Source organism: Sminthopsis crassicaudata, chromosome 3 (assembly GCF_048593235.1).
Source record: "Sminthopsis crassicaudata isolate SCR6 chromosome 3, ASM4859323v1, whole genome shotgun sequence".
In the NCBI taxonomy this organism is placed as follows: Eukaryota; Metazoa; Chordata; class Mammalia; order Dasyuromorphia; family Dasyuridae; genus Sminthopsis; species Sminthopsis crassicaudata.
In genome coordinates, this window is record NC_133619.1 from 528,879,394 (window position 1) to 528,899,558 (window position 20,165).

Genomic DNA, 20,165 nt, shown 5'->3' on the forward strand with positions numbered 1-20,165 from the left:
TAAATAAAAAGGTTTATTGTAGGAATTTGGAAATAAAATTCAGTTACAAAGATGCCAGGGCCAGAGGTGGCCACTGGGCGGGCAGGAACCCCTACATGGCTGGAAGGATACCATGTATTGGCTGGGAGGGCTCCTGGGAAGAGGGCTCCGGCTTGGCCCTTTTTATATCTAGAAGATGATGGGCGGTACCCCCAAGTTCTCGGCGGGCTTTTCAGTTAGCTCAGATCAGGTGAGGGCTGGGGGAAGCTGAGCTGATAGTGGGGGCTGGGCCCGGATATTCAAAGGGTGCCTTTAACCAGGATCAAGGTCAGCCATGGGTTGGGCAATTAGAAAGGAATCTCAACCCCATCAGGAATATAGGAAGGCATGATCACTGATAGGATAAATAGAATAAAGGATATACAATAAAGATGAGATCTCCTGACTCAGCATTTATATGTTAGAACTTGCCTCTTCACTGGTCACTTTCAAGGCAGCAGAGTAATTTGAATGTTTTCAGAGAAAAAAAGTATTAGATAGCTTTTTTCTTCCATTCATCATGGCAAAGCTGAAGGAAATTGTCTCAACCTCCTCATAGGGAGGGATCATTTTTATTCCACTTGTTTCCACCTTTAATTCCCTTATGACAAATGAAAAGTCTAAGATACATAATTTCTCGGTGATTAATATCAACTTATTAATTATAGCGTGCAAATATTTAATATAATGATAGTCCCAAACTTTGTCTCATAAATCCAAGCTGTCCCCTGGAGAACAAACAGTGAATGCTCAGAAAGCCTTTGGCCAAGATTGAGATTAGTAATTAGATCTAATTGGTTAACAATCAATGAGGGGGTGGGCATATTAATGAGGAGATGGGCAAACAGTCTTCTGCTCCTTCTGCCAAGAACATAACTCAGTTTTGAGACTCAGCTGCATTTAGAAATCTGAACACACACAAAAAAATCCATCTCTACCCAGACTATTGTGGCTGATTTTCCCCTTCATAAGCTGGCTCACCCTAAATTCTAATGGAAGGTCTCAAGAATAGGATATTATTATTAATTTTTTTTTTTTGCTGAAATTTTGGGGTTAAGTGACTTTCCCAGAGTCACACAGCTTGGAATTATTAAGTATCTGAGGCCGGATTTGAACTCAGGTCTTCTTGATTTCAGGGCTGAAAAAAAAAAAAAAAAGCCATCAGGGCCAGCTCTCTATCCACAGCATCATCTAGCTGCCCCTGGGATATTATTTTCTAAGGACAAGATTTTTATGTAGACTAGATTCTCTTTGTAAGGTTTTCTAGATGGGTAGGGTCTCTCACCCAAGACCGCAAAGCAAGGACCCTGAGGATTTGGGCATTTCATCTATCAGCATGACCTTCAGAGGCTGGTTTGACTAATCTACAAGGATTTGTTTCTCAATGAAAAAAATAGAAAGGAGAAACTTTGATCTTAATTTATAACTGGTTGTTAATAGAAGAGAAAAATAATCATTTCTCTCATCATCTACATTCTGGGACATTCTGAAATACTCTTTATGTGTCCCCCTATTGATATTATTGTGTGATCTAATATACAACATAAAAATAACAATTTCCTGAGGCTTGTTCCCAGTATACTCTTCCACCTTTTATCCAAATCATATAAATGGATTGCAGTAATATCATAGCCTATTCACTGTAGGCTTGCGTTATATCCCATCATTGTGGTAACTGAACTTTGATGCTTCAAGACAAGGTCATGCCCACCTGTGTCCAAGCAAAACGTTCATGAAGGCCTTCCTTTAACTGTTCCCTTGGAGCATCCTCATTCTAGTCAAGCCCTGGACTAATATGAAGAAGAAGCTTACATTGCCCAGAACAAGCCCAGAACTTCATCAGAGTCTCTGGATCTGTCTGTTGATGTCTTCCCTTCTCTAATTTTGCATCCTTAAACACTGATGTATCCAGATGGTAAAAAAGGCTCCTGAACAAAGAATAGACTAAAGGAGGGTTTCTAAATTTTTTTTGCTTGTGATCTCAGATTTATAGGAATATAAAATAAATATGCAAATCAAACATTTACTGATAAATCCTTTCATGACCATACTCAGTTACAGGACTGTAGCCCAAACAATTTAAGAAGCTTTGGACTAAAGTATGTAAAAAATTACTTTTTATTTTCATTTTCACTTAGTAGCTCCCTACAATTTTTTGCCTCCTCCCTTGTTTTTCTGCCATTTTAGTCCCTAACCTAAAATAATCCCTTCTACCATTGCTCAGTATATTTTCCCCATTCTCAGTTTCTATTCACATATTATATTCCTCCATTAGATTGTAAATTTCTTGAGGACAGGAATGGCTTTTCTTTTTTCTTATTCCTATCTTTAGCACTTGCTTAATAAATGTTTGGATCAGCTAGGTGGCACAGTGAATAGAGACTGGACTCAGGTATTAGGACTCAAGGTCTTATAACTGTTGAATAAGTATAAAAATAAATAACCATAAAGGCAGTATAGAGTTAACAACATCATTAGAATTTCAAAGAGAGTAATGGTAGAAACCACAATATTCATTCTACTAATGCTTTTGAATTTGAGCTCAATAAAAACAAGTTTAACAGTGACTACTCTAATCCTCTTATGTAAGAAATAACAGGCATTTTAAATTGAAAAACTTAAGGTCATGAAGTATATAGATTCACAGTCAATGTTCATAATTGGTATAACTAAAACTACTAAGTAGCTGGTGATGTGAATTCAAGGAACATCAGGAGGTAGCCGTCTATAGCAGAAAAAGAGCTGAGATTTGACCAAGCTATTGAATTTTTCTGTGCCTCAGTTTCCTCATCTATAAAATAGGGGAGAGCTGGATTAAATGTGATCTCTAAGGTCTTTCTCAGTTCTACATCTGTTTTAGCATCCTGATTTAATTAGTTTGTTTCCTATTTCCTTTAGAGTATTAGAGTTCTGTAAAGAGTGCTGAGTAATTAAGGCCCATAAACTCTCAGATTGCATTAGATTTAGCACCAGTTTGTATATTCAAAATTTCTCAATTCTCAAAGCTGAGTGAATAAAACACTGTGAGCCTTCACAAAGAAAGTTTCAATAATAAACATAAATTATATTTTATCTTCAATAACACAAAGATTTGTGATCTCATCATTCTGGAGTATTCTCTTTAATGAGCCAGACTGAAATTCTGTGCCTTAACAGAAATTTTGAGTAGCTGTGATTGAAAATACCTGTCTTTGGTTGCTTGCCTACTAGTAACGGGCCTCTTCAAGAATAGCTAAACTGGACTTCCCATCAATCAATGAGCAATAATTTCTTACAGTCCTACTGTGTGCCAAACACTGTGCTAAATGCCAGGGATACAAAAAGAAGCAAAAGACATTCCTTAACCTCAAGGAGCTTACAATCTAATGGGAGTAGATAATATACACATATATAAAAATAAACTACATGCATTTGATAGCCACAAGGTTGGTACCTGGCAGGGCCTTGGTATATCCAAGTCATTTCCAGGCTACATGGGAAGATTTTAGTGGGGAATAAATGTTATTTTTGTGAAAACATATTATCCTGAGGGATTTCACAAAAGAATTTATTTTTTAAAAATCTTATTCCTAATTGTAAAATATACTTCTATCTCATCTTTTTTTGAAAAAAAAAAAAAAAAAAAAAAGTAGGTATCCATCCTTCTGTGTAAAAATACATGTGCCAATAGAAAAGCATATGCTGGGTTCTGACACTTGTCATTCAAAATCCAGGTATTGAAAGGGTCCACCAAGCCCATCTAATGCAATTCCATACCTGAAAAAAATCTGTACATTCTTTACAAAGATTATCAATCAATCAATCAATCAATAAGGGCTTATTAAGTGTCTATTCGGGCACTATGGTAAGTGCTGGAGATAAAATATGAAGAATGAAAAATTCCTAGTCACAAGCTTGCATTCTAACAAATCTTTCTTTGCTTTAAGACCTTTATAGTGGATGCCATAGCAGTTGGCATATATGTTTAATATGAGTATTACTTAACTATTTCTGGTAGCTTTTAACAAGGTGTCATTTCCTTCCTTATCTCCTTTCAATTTTACCATCTCATCTTTCTAAAATAAAATTTCTTGGGACAGGGAACTGCAGATAAAAATGTTTCAAACAAAATGTTGTAGAGGAGAAAGAAAATCTGGAACCATATTCTTTTTTTTTTTAAATATTTTTTACAAAAATTTTATGCATAGGTAATTTGTAAGCATTGACAATTGCAAAACTTTTTGTTCCAACTTTTTCCCTCCTTCCCCCCCACCCCCTCCTCCAGATGGCAGGTTGACCAATACATGTTAAATATGTTAAAGTATAAGTTAAATACAATCAATATATGTATACATGTCCAAACAGTTATTTTGCTGTATAAAAAGTGTACCATTAGTTTGTGAAGGAAATCAGAAATGTAGGCAGGCAAAAATAGAGTGATTGGGAATTCTAGTGGTTCATAGTCATCTCCCAGAGTTCTTTCACTGGGTGGTACCATATTCTTATAAATTCTTATATACTTTCCAAGGAAGCCCAGGCCGCCCTTGAATAGCTCTAATTTCTAAGAAATTATATCAAATTTCAATTTGCTTCTTTGTATTTTTCCCTCATTGCTCCTCATTTTGTCTTCCTGATCACCAAAAAAAATCTAATCACTCTTCCTTATGGAATCCATACATTACTAGAAGACAATCACCATAGAGTTATAGACTTAGAAGTAAGAGATGACCTTGTGGGCCAACTACTCCAATCCCCACATTTTTATATATGAAGAAACTGAGACCCAGAGAGGTTAAGTGATTTGCTCAGGATCACAAAGCTTTTAAGTATCTGAGATTGAGCTTTAAATCATGCCTTCCTGATACCAAGTCAATCATTCCTCCCACTAAGCCGTGCTGCCTCATATCCTCATTGGACATTTCACATAACCTCTCGGTGCCCCAAGCAATGTCTAAGACTACAAGTGGCGGAGCAGGTACCAATTTGCCCTGGTAGACAGGTTTCCTTGTCAGGAATTCCCCATACTAATGAAATCATAGTCTGGTTCAAAACAAAACATCCTCATGATTGATTCATATTGAGTTTGCCACCTGCTAACACCCTAAGATCTTTTTCAAAATACTAACCATGTTATAGTTGACTAACTCAAGTATAGAACTTTACATTTATCCTTATTAAATTTCTTGTTAGATTTGGATCTTTTTGAATCCTTTCAGTAATATTAGCTGTCCTTTCCAGCTTTTCATTCTCTGAAAATCTAATAAGCAAGCATACCATCTGGGCCTTTCTTCAAGTCATTGATGAGTACGTTACACAGTACAGCCCTAAGCACAGATCCCTGAGACACTCTACTGGATATTTCCTTTCCAGCTGGAATTATACTTTTGATATCTAGTCTTTGAAATCAGTCATTCGAGCAATTTTGAATCCTCCTATATTATCTTTGATCTCCAAAGGACAAAACTGTGCAGTTATCTAGACCACATCTCCCCATCTTGTCCAAAAGAATATTATGACAAACTTTGTCAAATGTGTTGCTAGAATATAGGCAAATTTCATCTACAGCATTTCCCCTTAATTTCCACCATAGTAACCCTTCTTTGAAAGGACCTTTTGTTGGCTTGTTCTGTCATGCATTTATTCTTTGCAACACACTTGATAACCTATCCATCTTATTCATTCTAAATAAAGGTGGGGAAACTGTCCAAAATGTTTTAGTTGGGTTTTGGGGGGCTTTTTTAAAGACATGTAATAGGCCATTAGGTGGCACAGAGGATAGAATGATGGGCCTAAATTCAGGAAGACCTAATTTTAAACTCAACTTCAGATGCTTACTAGTTGTGTGACTCTGAATAAGTCATTTAACCTGTTTATCCAAGTTTTCTAAACTGTAGATAAAGATAATAAAATACCTACCTCCCAAGATTGTTGTGAGGATCAAATGCAATAATATTCATAAATTATTTTAAGTAAGGTCCACAAATTCTTAGCACAGTATCTGGCACATAGATGCTATATAAATGCTAATTATCAGTATCATTATTAATATTTTTGTGTACTGTCATGTAATATCTTTCTAGAATATAACTTCGGGAAAATATTTATTGATGGAGACAAATGAAATGCTATCTTGCTTCTTGTTAATCTTACTTTGAATTAAATTTTAATTGTTATCTTTCTTTTTATATTACCTTCATTACTCAACATAACCCTCTACTTTCCCTTTACCATAGAGTCTTCCCTTATAACAAAGGGTAAACAATCTGAGCATGGCAGTGCTGATTAGGCTAAAGCAAGTGGATTGTTTGAGTCTGGGAGTTCTAAGCTGCAGGAGAGCTAAAGTTGATCAAGTACTTGTACTAAGTCAGGTACCAATAAGATGAGCCCTTGGGAACTTGACGTCACCTGGCTACCTAAAAAAGAGCAAACCAACCTAATTTGGAAACTGAACAGTTCAAAGATTCCATTCTGATTAGTAATGGGTCTGGCTTCTGAATTCCTGCTCCCCTTCTGGCCTAGGTGAAATAGTCTCGGAAGAAAAAGAAAAACAAATTTTTTTAAGAGAAAAAAGAGAATTTAGCAAAATTAAGCAACATATCAAACAAGCCCAGCATCATAAGCAAAGCTCCTTATTTCTACAAAGAAAGGAGGTGCATTCTTATATCTCCTCTTCAATCATTATAATTCTATGGCATTCACTTTTGGGGGGGAGATGGAGTTTTTATTGTTCTTCATTACTATTTTATTATTTATTGCTATTTATTACATCACCATGCTAAGTACTAAGTATATGTAAACGAGATAAGATGTAGAGGGTAGAACTGTGGAGAAGTATACTTGAAAGAAGTATACTGGAAACAATAGTTATCTAGTTTACATTTACTTAGTACTTAGCATGGTGATATAATAGTTCCCAAGTTTCCCACTACAGCTATTGTTATAACCATTTTGTATGATGTTTTCCTTGATCTACTTTTTTCACTTTGTATGAATTCTTATGTCTTTATATGCCTCTCTGTTCTTCACTCATAATTTCTTACAGCGCTGTGACATTCAATTATATTCATATATTACAATTTACTATTCTCTAGCTAATAGATATCTAATTTGTTTCCAGTTCTTGCTACTACAAAAAAGTGCTTCTACACATATTTTGGTATCTATGAGGTCCTTCTTTTAATAGCTGACCTCCTCCCTAGATTCATCTTTAAAGAAACAATTTCAAATTCTTTCCACAGATATGATGGCTTCCCCAGAACATCTGTTGCTGTAAAAGGAACCCCAGAGGTAAGTTGTTGGCTGGCTTTTATGTTGAGTTGTCTTAAATCCAGAAAGTAAAGGTTATTGTCAGGGCTGTGGTGTAATGCTATCTAGAATTGATGTTATTCCTGGGCAGCTACTTATTCAAATAAGATTCCCCACAGCTCAGTTGAAAAACATTTACTCTACCAGCTACTGTTCTTCCTAATGAGTCCCTGCTGCAGTAAGTTTCTCTTTTAGCCATAATAATGAATGCACAGTTAATAAAGTGTAAAAGGGAGAAAGCTCAGCCTTAGCAATTAAACTGACATGTTTATATTAGTTATCACCTACGGCCACTAGAATTTTTTTAAACTACTGGTGATCTCTAAAAGAGCTGAAGTTTTTTTGATTCCTGGCACCCCAACAAGGCTTCTTGGGAAAGGAGAAAAATCTTCAGTTTTTAAGGATATTCCCCATTATTTCCAATGTGAGTTATCTGTCTCCCTGATTATTATTTTTATTAAAATTCAAAGCCATAGATAAGTGTAATTTTTATTAGTAAGGATAAACAGAAGTTTTTTCCCATCTTAGTGTAAGAGTTGGGCTCCTACTCAAATAGATACATAGATAGTTAGCACAGGAAGAGCTATTAGAAAATGACAAGCTCCCATTTTCTTATTTTACAATTGAACAAACACACCAAAGAAGTAAAGCCAAAGGTCACATAGTGAAGACTCAAACTAGGGCTGCTCACTAATTCAAAATTCTTTCCACTCTATTTTGCTGTCTCTTCTTACTACTTTGTGATATTGTGGTCTCAATTGAATTGAATTCAACAAGCATTTATTAAGTGCCTGCTATAGGACACGAATTGTACTAGGCTCTAGAACTACAAATACAGACAAAAAAAAGTCTATGTCTTAAATCATCTTACATTCTAATGTGGGAAAATGACATATGCAAATGAAATTAAATATAAAATATAAAAAGTAATTTCTAAGGAAAGACCTAGCAACTAGTGATATACTGGGGCTAAGGAGAAGGAAATCAGAATAGAATTCTTGTATGAAGTATTCTAATTGATCTTTGGGGGAATCTGAGAAGTCTATGAGATGAAAAAAGTGTGCATTCTGGGTTTGGGGATAGGTAAGGGATATATGTATAGTTTATGCAAAAGCATAAAGATGGAAAAAAAGAATATGAGGTTGTAGGAACAACATAGACCAGTTTGACTGGATTAGATAGTGCATAAAAGAGAGTAATGTGCAATAAGACTTGAAAGGTAGGGAGGAGCCAGTCTGTGAATGGTTTTAAAAGCCAACTAGAGGACTAGTTCGTGTATCATTCTAGCAGTAAGAAGGATTCAGAGTGACATAGTCAGTTTGGGCCTTTAAGAATATTATTTTAGAAGTATTAAGGAAAGATTGTAAAAGGGAGAAACTGGAAGCTGGGGGGAGGGGAAATTAGGAAGTTATTTCAATAATGTGGGAGGGAGACAATGAAGGCTTATAATTTGGGTAGTAGTTGTATAAGTGGAAAAGAGGTAGAATCTTTAAAATTTGGCAACTGATAACAGGAGTGATGGAGAGGAAAGAATCAAAGAGAAGGAGAAGTAACATACATTAATTAATCACCTAATATGTGTCAGACACTATGCTAGGTCCTTTACAAATTTTATCTCATTTGATTCTAACAACCTTATGAGGTAAGTGCTATTTTAATACCCATTTTACAGTTGATATTAATCAAGGATGACTCCAAGTTTTCTAACATGAGTGACTAAAAGGGTAGTGGTGAGAAGTTACAGCAATACGGAAGGAAGAGGAAAGGATTTGGAGAATAAATATATTGAATTTTGTTTCAGACATGTTTGAATTAAGAGTTTCCTATTAGGCATTCAGTTATAGATTTTCAATGGACAGTTAATGGTACAGCATTAGAATTCAAGAGATAAAGCATTAAGAGAGAGAGAGAGAGAGAGAGAGAGAGAGAGAGAGAGAGAGAGAGAGATGGATAGATGGATCTGGGCATCATCTGCATAGAAATGATAGTTGAATTATGGGAGTTTGTGAAATCACCAAAAAAAAAAAAACCTTAATGAGAAGGCCTAGAACACATAGTTATTAGGTACCCCCCCCTCCATAATGATGAAAGAGATGAAACAAGAATTTCTTCAGCAAAGAAAACTATGAAGAAAGGACCCAATAGCAGAAGAATCAGGAGAGTTGGGTATCATGAAAACAGAGAGGAAAAAGTATCTGGGAAGATTCGATAGACAGTGTCAAACCCTATTGAGAGATCAATAAGGACACTTAATAGGGCATCTGATTTGTCAATAAATAGATAACTGATATCTTAGGGGGAGCAATTTCAGTTCAGTGATGAAGTCAGAAGTCAGATTGCAAAAGGTTAAAAAGAGAATATAAAGTAAGAAAGTAAAGATGGTGAGGTTAAATAGATTTTCCCCCCCAGAAGTCTGGAATGAAAATGGGGAGAAATAAAAAAATTTTAAAATGAGACCTCTCTCATCAGATCTTAGACAACCATAATGCTTCCTTTTAGGCTAGTGTCCAACATTCTGCTTTGTCTTTATCTATCCCTACACAGCTTTTAGTCCCACCAAATGGAACTCCATGGTAATCTCCTATATCTCCTTGTTTTCTTCATGAACATGCCCCTTTGCAGGGAGGCTGTCTGGGGAAAAGTGCTACATGTCTTTATCCATAGTTCTTATGCTGAAAATGGGTTGGGTATCTTGTGAATTCCTCAGAAGTTTTCACTTCCTTTTCTTCTTCTCTGGAAAAATGTTTGAGGTTATCTTCATTTAGGTCTACTACTATTCAAGGATTAGGCTAAAGAAGTCTAAAGTATTTGGAGAATGCAAGAGAAAATGTAAATACTTGGAAGTGATAACAAACAATCCAGTCAACCATAAAGTAAGTTAGGAGCTGAATATTTGGAATAGATGTTTCAGGCTTATTTTTGTGTCTCTTCCAGTTGGTGCTTTAAGTCTTTTCATATGTACATGTATCAGAGCATTAGCAGGAAGAAGAAAAATGATTGGAAAATCATTTAAGTGCTTACTATGTGCCAAGCTCTGTGATAAATTGTAGGGAACTTATACAGAAGCAAATCCTCAAGGATCTTATATTCTAAAAGAGGAAAACAATAAGTATAGGAAAGTCATAGCCAAAGAGTGGTGGCCAATTTTGGTTCAGAAAGTGTAATGGATTGAGTGGGTCCACAGTCAATAGATTTGGTACAATGGCAAATGATTATATCTTGGTTCCAGAATTGAAGAAACTGAAAGAGAGCATTTCAGAGGAAAAGAGAAGAATAGACTCAAAACTAGAAAGATTTGGGTCCAAGTCCTGTGACTGACATGTATTCACTGTGTGACACTGGTTAAATAATTTTCCTCTCCAAGTCACTTCAGTTTTGGATGCTCTAGTCCAGAGGCGTAAAACAGTCTGGGCTGCACCCCAGTACTCCCAACTGCAGCTTGAACCAGACTAAATGTAATAGGGAAATGTTGAACAAGATAAATAAAAAATAACATAAAGCAGATATTATTATATTTTAAAATGATTAATATGTGGACCACAGGGACACTTGGGCTTCTATTTGAATTTGACAACACTGATCTAAGCAACTTTCTGAGTTTCTAGTAGTAGAGAAGGTGTCAATTTGCATTGGTAAAGGGATTTTCTTTATCTGGATATGATTTCATGTGATTTCACATCTCACGTCCCCCCCCAAAATTTCTATTCAAGACAAAATGTGGCCAAAAAAGAAAATGCTACCAGATTACTATAATCACTGTCTTCATGAGAAAACACCCGAAAGATGATCAACATTCCAGTTCAACAACTATTTGCTAAGTGCATGCTGTATAAAAAGCATGTGTTAAAAGTGCTAGAAACAACTCCTGCCAGACACTGCTCTCTATCACTTGCTGAAAACTAATCCAAAGCTTTGAGGCAAGGTGCCTGAGTTCATCACCCTTGTAGTATGGTTTTATACCATATTTTAGAATGCATAAGGTAGCTTAATAAAAGGAACTTTTCCATAGAAAAGATAGAGGAATTAAATTAACTTGTTGGCTTTCCTAAAACATTTGATAGTATCAGTAAATTTGAACTCTGATATTTATTCAGCAGTTGTGGCTGCCTACCAAAGAAGTTCTCAAAGATTCCACGGTTACTTCATAGTAAGATGTTTGGCCAATCATGTCTGGGTTGATAGAATCATAAAATCTTAGAACTGGTAAGAAACTTTCTGGGAGAAGGGATATCAGTGGAGGTATTCCTTCTACTTCAAATTCTAGTCCTGACACTTACTGAATGTCCCTAGGCAAGTCATTAAATATCTTTATGACTCAGTTTCTTTTTCTGTCAAATGAGGGATTTGTATGAAGTAAATTTTGAAGTCCTTTTTAAGTATAAGATAGATGTATCCCCAAGACAGTCCATACTCTCCTTTTCTTTATATTCAGTCTTTCCTCATTTAATCCATTATCTTGGCTTTCACTATCACCTCCATATGTATGATTATGTGTTCAAACCAGAGTTCTCCTCGGACCTCTAGTCCTGAATTTCTAAAAGCCTCTTGGACATCTTTATCTATGTGCACCAATAGAAATTAAAAACCAACATGTCCCAAAGTGAATCAATCATTATTTATCTTTCTCATTCTTGTCCCTCCTCTCTACTTGCTTTTTTTTCATTCTCCTAGTAACTACCAGCTCAAAATTTCAGTCATTTTTTCTTTTTTTTTTAAAAGAATAAACTTTTTATTTTCAAAATACATGCAAAAATAGTTTTCAACATTCACCCTTGCAAAACCTGTGTTTCAAAGTTTTCTCCCTTCCTCCTCACCTCTCCTTCCCCTAAACAACAGGCAATCCAATATAGGTTAAACATGTGCAATTCTTCTAAATATGTTTCCACATTTATCATGCTGAACAAGAAAAATCAGACCAAAAGGGGAAACATGAGAAAGAAAAAAGAACAATCAAACGACAGCAAAAAAAGGTGAAAATATTATACTATGATCCACATTCACTCTCCATAGTTCTTTCTCTGGATCTTTCTATCACAACTCTATTGGAATTACTTTGAATCATCTTTCTTGAAAAGAGCTAATTCTGTTAAGGACCATGCCTAGGTGATGGGGCAGGTCAATTCTCTGAGAGCCTCCACAGCTGTGAATCATAACATCTGAAGGAGTTGCACTTCAGCCTTTACTAACACAAGTGTCGCTTGTGGACTGGGAATGAAATAAATTGGAGGCAGAGGGAAGAGGAGGGAGGTCAGAGAACACAACGGCCTCTCAGCCTCCTTGTATCATCATCATCATCATCATCATCATCATCATCATCATCATCAGCGCACATGAAGAGATCCGTTCTACACATGTGAATGACCTCCAGCAGCCACTGGCAGGTGGTTTCTGTATCACATAAGTCCATCAGAATTGATCTTCATATAATCTTTTTGTTGCAGTGTACAATGATCTCTTGGTTTAACTCATTTCTTTTAGCACCAATTCAAGTAAGTCTTTCCAGGCTTTTCTGAAATCAGCCTGCTCATCATTTCTTATAAAACAATAACATTCCATTACATTGATATATCAACTTATTCTATCATTCCCCAACTGACAGGCATTCACTCATTTTCCAATTCCTTGTCACTACAAAAAGGGCTGCTACAAACATTTTTGGACTTGTGGGTTCTTTTTCCTTTTTTATGATTTCTTTGGGATATAGACCTACTAAAAAAGTAGGATCAAAGGTATTCACCATTTTATAGCCCTTTGAGCATAGTTCCAAATTGCTCTTCAGAATGGTTGGATCAATTTACAACTCTACCAACAATGTAATAGTATCCCAGATATCCCCTCTTTTACTGTGATCTTAGCCAATCTGAGAAGTGTGAAGTGGTAGCTCAGAGTTGACTTAATTTGTATTTCTCTAGTCAATAGTAATTTAGAGCATTTTTAAAATATGACTAGAAATGGCTTTACTTTCTTCATCTGAAAATTGTCTATTCACATCTTTTGATCATTTATCAATTGGGGAATGACTTGTATTCTTATAAATTTGAGTCAATTCTCTCTATATTTTAGAAATAAGGCCCAAACCATTAATGTAAAAGTTTTCCTCCAGTTTTCTGCTTCCCTTCTAATCTTGGTTGCATTAGTTTTATTTGTACAAAATGTTTTTAATTTAATATAATCAAAATTATCCACTTTGCATTTCATAATGTTTTCTAGTTCTTCTTTGATCATAACTTCCTTCCTTTTCCACAGATTTGAGAGGTAGTCTCTTGTTCTCCTAATTTGTTTATAGTATTTACTCCATTGTGTCTAAATCAGGTAGGGTCCCAAATATTCTATATTACTTACAGTTATTTTAAAGGAGACTTCTCTTTCTATTTCTTGTTGCTGTTTCCAACAAAGAAACATTAATGTGGTTGTTAACAAAGAAATGCCAGTGGTTTATGTGGTTTTATTTTGTATCGTGCAATTTTGCCAAAGTTGTTAATTGCTTCTAGTAGTTTTTTAATTAATTCTCTATATATACTATCATATCATCTGCAAAAATGATAATTTTGTTTCTTTATTACCTACTCTAATTCCTTTAATCTCTTTTTCTTCTCTTATTTCTAAAGCCAACATTTCTAATACAATATTGAATAGTAATGGTGACAGTGGGCAAACTTGTTTCACCCTTGATCTTATTGGGAATGCTTCTAGTTTATCCCCATTACATATCATTTTTTATTTTTCCATATCCCTTTCCCTACTAGATATCCAATCAGTTACTCAATCAAATTAACCTTCCCTTCCTTGGCAATGTTTTGCATTATCCTTTCTATTCACATGCCCATCATCTTCATTAAGACCTTGGTCTCTACTTTTCCTATGTAGATGTTTAGATCAACTCTTTTGAATGATTTTGAATCTCTCTGGGAGACTTTAAAGTTTTCTAGGGCCTAATGTTACTCACATAATATCATATGCAAACAGCATCATCTTGGAGAACATCATCTAAAGATGCCCTATTGAATTTGAAATCTTTCTTGGATCTTCTTCCATAACAATGCTGAATATATTATCAGAGCATATATGCCTTATTTCAGAGCATTTATTGAACAAAGATTGTCACGTCTTTCAAGGAATTTGACATATTTTTGATGGATGCTTGGAAGAGAATTTTCAAAGCAATGTTTTGTCCCAAATTAAAAGCTCTTTGTTTACATTTTTCAGTCAATTATATGATAGCATAGATGTGGTCTGCTGTGGAAAATAACATTAAAAAGCCTTCATGTTTCCTATTAATGTCTTCATCAAGGATTCAGACAATTGTATGTACAAATTATTCTCATGAAAATCATATATAAATGGGAAAGTAAGATATATATCAGGAGTTGTTAATGGTCTCATTGTTCCCTTTATTGGTATTAAGAAGATGCAAGATTTCTCCCCAGAACTTTGGTATCTTCATGTTTTAAATACTTTGTAATCAATTCTTCAATGTGTCACCTCCAACACAAATCTTCTTTCTGTATACTTCACCCAATTCAAGTGTTTCTACTGTCTTTATTCTATTAAGTGACATTTCTTCCTGTTCAATAAGTGTATCCAGAAATGTGCTGTGAAAATTCAAATATAGTGGTTCCTATTATTCTTGCTGGTAAGTAGAATTTGTCATAAAAATCTTTGTAGGCTTTCTCAATTGTTCGTTTTTTTTGTTCTTTTGAGTTTTATCCTTAAATGTTCTCAGGATAACTCTGGTTAGTTTTTACTCTAGCTAACCTTTCTTTAAACTGATTTTTCTCTCTGCTGTCTATTTTTTGAAGTGACACTGCTCATAATTTTTCACTATTCTCCTAACTGAGATTTTATGAACAAAATTATATTCTTAACTGGTTCTGTTTTTTGTATTTTCTCTTGTTATTTACAGTAAGTTGAGTACTTACTGATTAAAGCACTTTTTAGGCTCTTTTTTGGATCTTTGTTATGGCAAATTATTCACATCATTCTACATGAAATAAAGCCAAAACCAAGACCAAAAATTTCAGCATTTTTTCCAAAGGAGTTGCTGAATTTTCAACTCAAGTTTTCACTTTCATGCTTAATGAATTAAGTTAAATAGGAGTAAACTATGTTTTTTAAAAAGACTTTGGGTATTTAATAAGGACCTCCAGACCACTATGAGTTAGTTAATAAACATTTACTAAATGTCTTCTATGTACCATAGTGTTAAACAATGGGAATACAAAGAAAAGCAAAACAAATAAACAAACAAAAAAGCCCCAACTTAATCCTTACTCTCTAGGAGTTCACAGGCTAATGAGATTTTATTTATATTAAACTATTCCTTAGTAACAGGGTGCTAAAAGCCCTGTAGGTATTTGATTGTCACCTCCTTGAAAGGTAAATAACTAAGGCAAACTTAAAATTTGAATGAAGCAGAACTGGCCTCTTCTAGTTTCTGTCTTAAAGCTGAAAGGAGATTCAGTGTTCAAAGAAATCTTGAAGCTTGACTAGTCCTAAAGGAGGAAATTTGAAAAACTGAAGCTCTCTGACCAATTTTGTCCACCCCACACACAGGACAGGGCAGGGCCTTCATTTCTGCCAATAAGGAGAATCGCTATCAATGGGCTTTTGGACAGAGGTTACAGCAGCTATGTCAGTGAGTCAACAAGTACTTAGAATTCCAATTCCTACAACTAGTTTCCTTTTGAGATTACCTCCCAATTACATAAATATTTTGTATATATGCAGCTTTTTACATGCTGTCTCTCTGATTATTATGTGAGCTCCTTGAGGGCAGGAGTCTCGTTTTTTTACTTTCTTAAGAGTTCCTTCTATTTAGCACAGTATGTAAGGAGCACTTAATAAATGCTTGCTGACTTTTGCATCTGTTTTCAGTGAATCAAATTATGTTCAATCCTAGAGTAAGAAAAATTTGAATCCTAGAAATTGAGGTCTGCCCAAGGACCCATACTAAGGCTACTATTTTTTTTTTTTTTTTGTAAAGAATAATGGTATTTTGATTATGACTGAATTCTAAAAAGTAAATGGTGGTAAAATGAGGCTCATTATCAATTTCAAATAGAAAAAAAAAGCATTATATATGGTATATAGGGAAGATGCGTCAGGGAAATTACTTTGTAATTTTTTTGAATGTTCCAAAATTTCCCCAAAATGATATTGTTTTGGATATTCTATGTGGAAAGACATTTAACATAGAAATCAAGTCTGTAGGCTTCAGTGTGGAATGAAGTGTTTGCAAAACACCTAAAATCAATGTCTGCTTTTCACTTTAAAATTCACAGACAGGAATATACAACTCACCATTAAACACCGAATCATCAAATAAAGCATTTCCCTCAAAGTCTGTAAGAATGAGGGAAGGAAGTGGCCTGTCTCCATGGGAAGCTTCCCAGCTAGAGAATGAATTCTTTAATGGTAAGTTTGTGAACTGATTCATAAACCTCTCTGGGGAAAAAAAAAATAAAATAAAAATAAAATAAAAAGCCTAAGGTACTGTGCATGGTGAATAGCTAAATATATTATGATAGAAAATCCTCTGGAGTAGGAATTCTGGACTTATTTATGACTTTTGGTTTGACCCCTCAGTAGGTGGTTACATGGAACAATGTTAGATTTAGGAGGACCTGAATTCAAGTCCTCACCCAGACACTTACCAAGTTTGTGGCTACCATATGCTGGTGTCAGCTCCTATTGGCTCTTTACAACCGATTGCTTATTTTTCATTGAGAGCATTTATACTTCCAAAATTGGCAAACACTAATATACTTATGTCATATAAATACTAATCAAGATTTGATTTATTGTTTTGTTGATTAAGTTTATTGTTTTAAAAAGTGATGGAAAATAATGCAAATTAAATTTAAAAGTGTGTCATCCGTACAGCTTGGTTTTTTCCCTTAGAGACTCAGTTGTTACATATTTTTCAGCACATTCCTGTAGTGATCCTTGGTAAATCACTTAACATCTCTCAGACTCGGTTTCCTCATCTGCAAAATGGGGACCTGTAAAATATTGAACTAAATGAAATAGCCTATGGTCCTTTTCAGTCCTAAAGGTTCTGTTGTGTTGTGTTGTTCTGATGTGCTTTACCTAAAAAGTTTGTTCACAGGTTTATGGAAAAAAAAAAAAAGGAGATTAGGGAAGCAGTGTGGCACAATGATAGGAAAGTTGACCTAACTAAGAAAGCTCTGGTTCAAGTCCTTCCTGAGAGCCAGAACTGATTATATAATCACACACACACACACACACACACACACACACACACACACACACACACACACACACACACACACATATGCCACTTAATCTTTCAATGCTTTAGGCAATTCTAAAACTAAAGATTTAGAGAGGATATTGATCTGCAATACAAAAGGAATTTATTCCTTGAGAGCTCCTTCTGCCAGTGATCAAAACCCCCCCAAAAAAAGCATCAAAACAACATGCTTCTTGTGAGTAATATCTATTGAGTCAATATTCTCAGAAAAGGTCCTTTAATATTCCTTTGAAATTATATGAGGTAGTAATAATGTTTAATGTTTAATCCTTTCTAGATCTAAATCTACAATCCTAGAACTCTATTCAAGTAGCATTCTAAATTTATTGTTATTGCCAGATTATTATCGGCAACCATTTGAAGAAATAATTTGTTTATAATTATTAAATGATTAACCTGTAAGCGGTATAACTTTAAAGTTCTGAGACTAGTTCCATAAGTCCACAAAACATTATCTTTTACATACAAAACATTTTTGTTTCCAACAATTGGATCCTTTGAAAAGTAATTATACATTCATTCACCTTCAACTTGAGGAAATAACTAAAATGACCTGAGATCAGGAGAGTGACATCACCTCAGTTCATGATATCATTTCAAGCCTCTAGTATAAAAAGTTCAAAGAGGCGTGACAGTAAACCTTTGGAGCTCTAGCAAGATCAAACTCACCCAGAGAAATAACACAACTAGGTCTGCTTGTGGAAGGCTGGCTTCATTAATGGAAGAAGGCTGTTTCAGGCTATTTTGAAAACATAGAGTCGTGAGTAAAAAAATCTTTATGGATTTAAAATTCTATGGAGAAACACCTGAACTGGCTGCCTGTAATATTACAAGGAATTTGCTGTCAGTTTTAATAGCTAGTATCTTGCCAGCACATGAGTGGGTTTTTCTTTCTTTTGCTGCATATTTTAGTGTTATTTATTCCATTTAACTAATAAAGGAAAACAATTTTATGGACTTAGATGAGGAGCATCGACTTAGATGAGGAGCATCACGGGGATAATAAATATAGAGCAAGCTTGCAGGAGGATGATGTGGGTTTAAGCTTTATCTCTGACCTAAACTAACTGTGTGATCCTCAACTTCTCAGTGTAACTCAGGCAAGCTTCTAAGATTTACAAGTTATAGATCTTTGTCAATGGAAGGAGTTTACTCATGAGAGTTCCCTACATCCAGAAGATCAGCCTAAAACTGGTCTTCAGTGACTTGAGATAATTATTTAAAGTATATTTTATTACATGACATTTCTACATTTATAAATTTGTAATTTCAAGGTCAAATGATATGATACATGTAAAAAAAAGTTTTGAGAACATTGAAGAGGTTTTTAAATGTTGATGATGTGAGGAGGAGGATGATGATGATGATCCCTTGAAGACTTCTTAGTTGCCTTTCCTAAGATTCTTGGTGTTCCCTTCTGCCAGCTGTGGCACTCCAAGAAGCCTCAAGAGCAAAGTCCAGGGAACTGCTGAAAAGTCATATCAGGATTTTCCTTAATGCAATAAAAGTGACAGGACTCTCTCCACAAACTCAACTACAGATGCAATTTCCACTTATAAATTGGAACACACTGTGTTTGTTCCTAACTGAAAAAAATTGTGGGTTTTTTCCTCCAAAATAGTCATTTGAAAATGACCTAGGGAGAACTCATATTGGAAGGAATTTTGAAATGAAATATTTTATATTAAGGAATTTTTTCATAATTAATTATCAGATGAAATTATTGTATATTAGAATTTCTTCAAATGATAGTCTTCATCCTGGATAGGAAATACAAGGTTATTCTACAGTATTTGATAATAAAGTTACCTACTCTATAGCAGTCTCAGAGAACCTGGCATCTTAAAGTACTTCCATGTTTAATAGAGTCGCTAACTGTTGGATCAGAGGAATGCTTTATCCTGATTTCAGCAAGGCATTTAACCAAGCATCTCTTGATATTCTATTGAAAAGAAAAAACTTGAACCACATGGAAGTACAGTTGTTATGTGGATTTCCAAGTGATTGAACCAAGAATTTTCATGAATAGATCAATGTGCCAGTCTGGAAGAAGATCTCTAATGGATTGCCTCCTCTCGGTGTTTAAACTTTATTCTGTTATACATTTTTAGTGATGATTTTTTAGGATTACTTTATTTATTTATTAGAGTTATAGGGATTATGGACTATGGAATCTTTGAAGTTATCTAACCCAATTTCTTCTTTTTGCAGTTAATGACAGTTTAGTTTAGAGAGGTTAAAGACTTGTTCTAGACCATACAAATAGTAAACTGGCAAATAACAGATTTGAGCCCAGTTAATCACCTAATATATGTCAGACACTATGCTAGGTCCTTTACAAATTTTATCTCATTTGATTCTAACAACCTTATGAGGTAAGTGCTATTTTAATACCCATTTTACAGTTGATATTAATCAAGGATTAAGTCCAAATATAGAACTCTCCCAACTCTCCCCACTATCACAAACTGTTGCCAAGTTCATCATATTTACAGTTGACATAAAGTGTGGAAGGATGGACAATTAATCAGATGACAGAACCAAGTTCCTAAAGAGCTTAACAGGATGGAACAATAGATTCTAAAAGGTA

The 20,165-nt window shown here is 34.8% G+C and overlaps 1 protein-coding gene across 4 annotated transcripts in view; it reads left to right on the forward strand.

Annotated features, from left to right (window-relative positions):
* The window catches only part of EXPH5 (exophilin 5), a 102,647-nt gene that overhangs the window by 72,728 nt on the left and 9,754 nt on the right, over nucleotides 1-20,165 (forward strand). For all 4 annotated transcript variants that reach the window (XM_074304324.1, XM_074304325.1, XM_074304327.1 and 1 more), the window contains 2 exons: nucleotides 7,236-7,284; nucleotides 16,584-16,716. In XM_074304324.1, coding sequence (XP_074160425.1) covers nucleotides 7,236-7,284; nucleotides 16,584-16,716 — 182 coding nt within the window. The remainder of the gene's footprint in view (nucleotides 1-7,235; nucleotides 7,285-16,583; nucleotides 16,717-20,165) is intronic.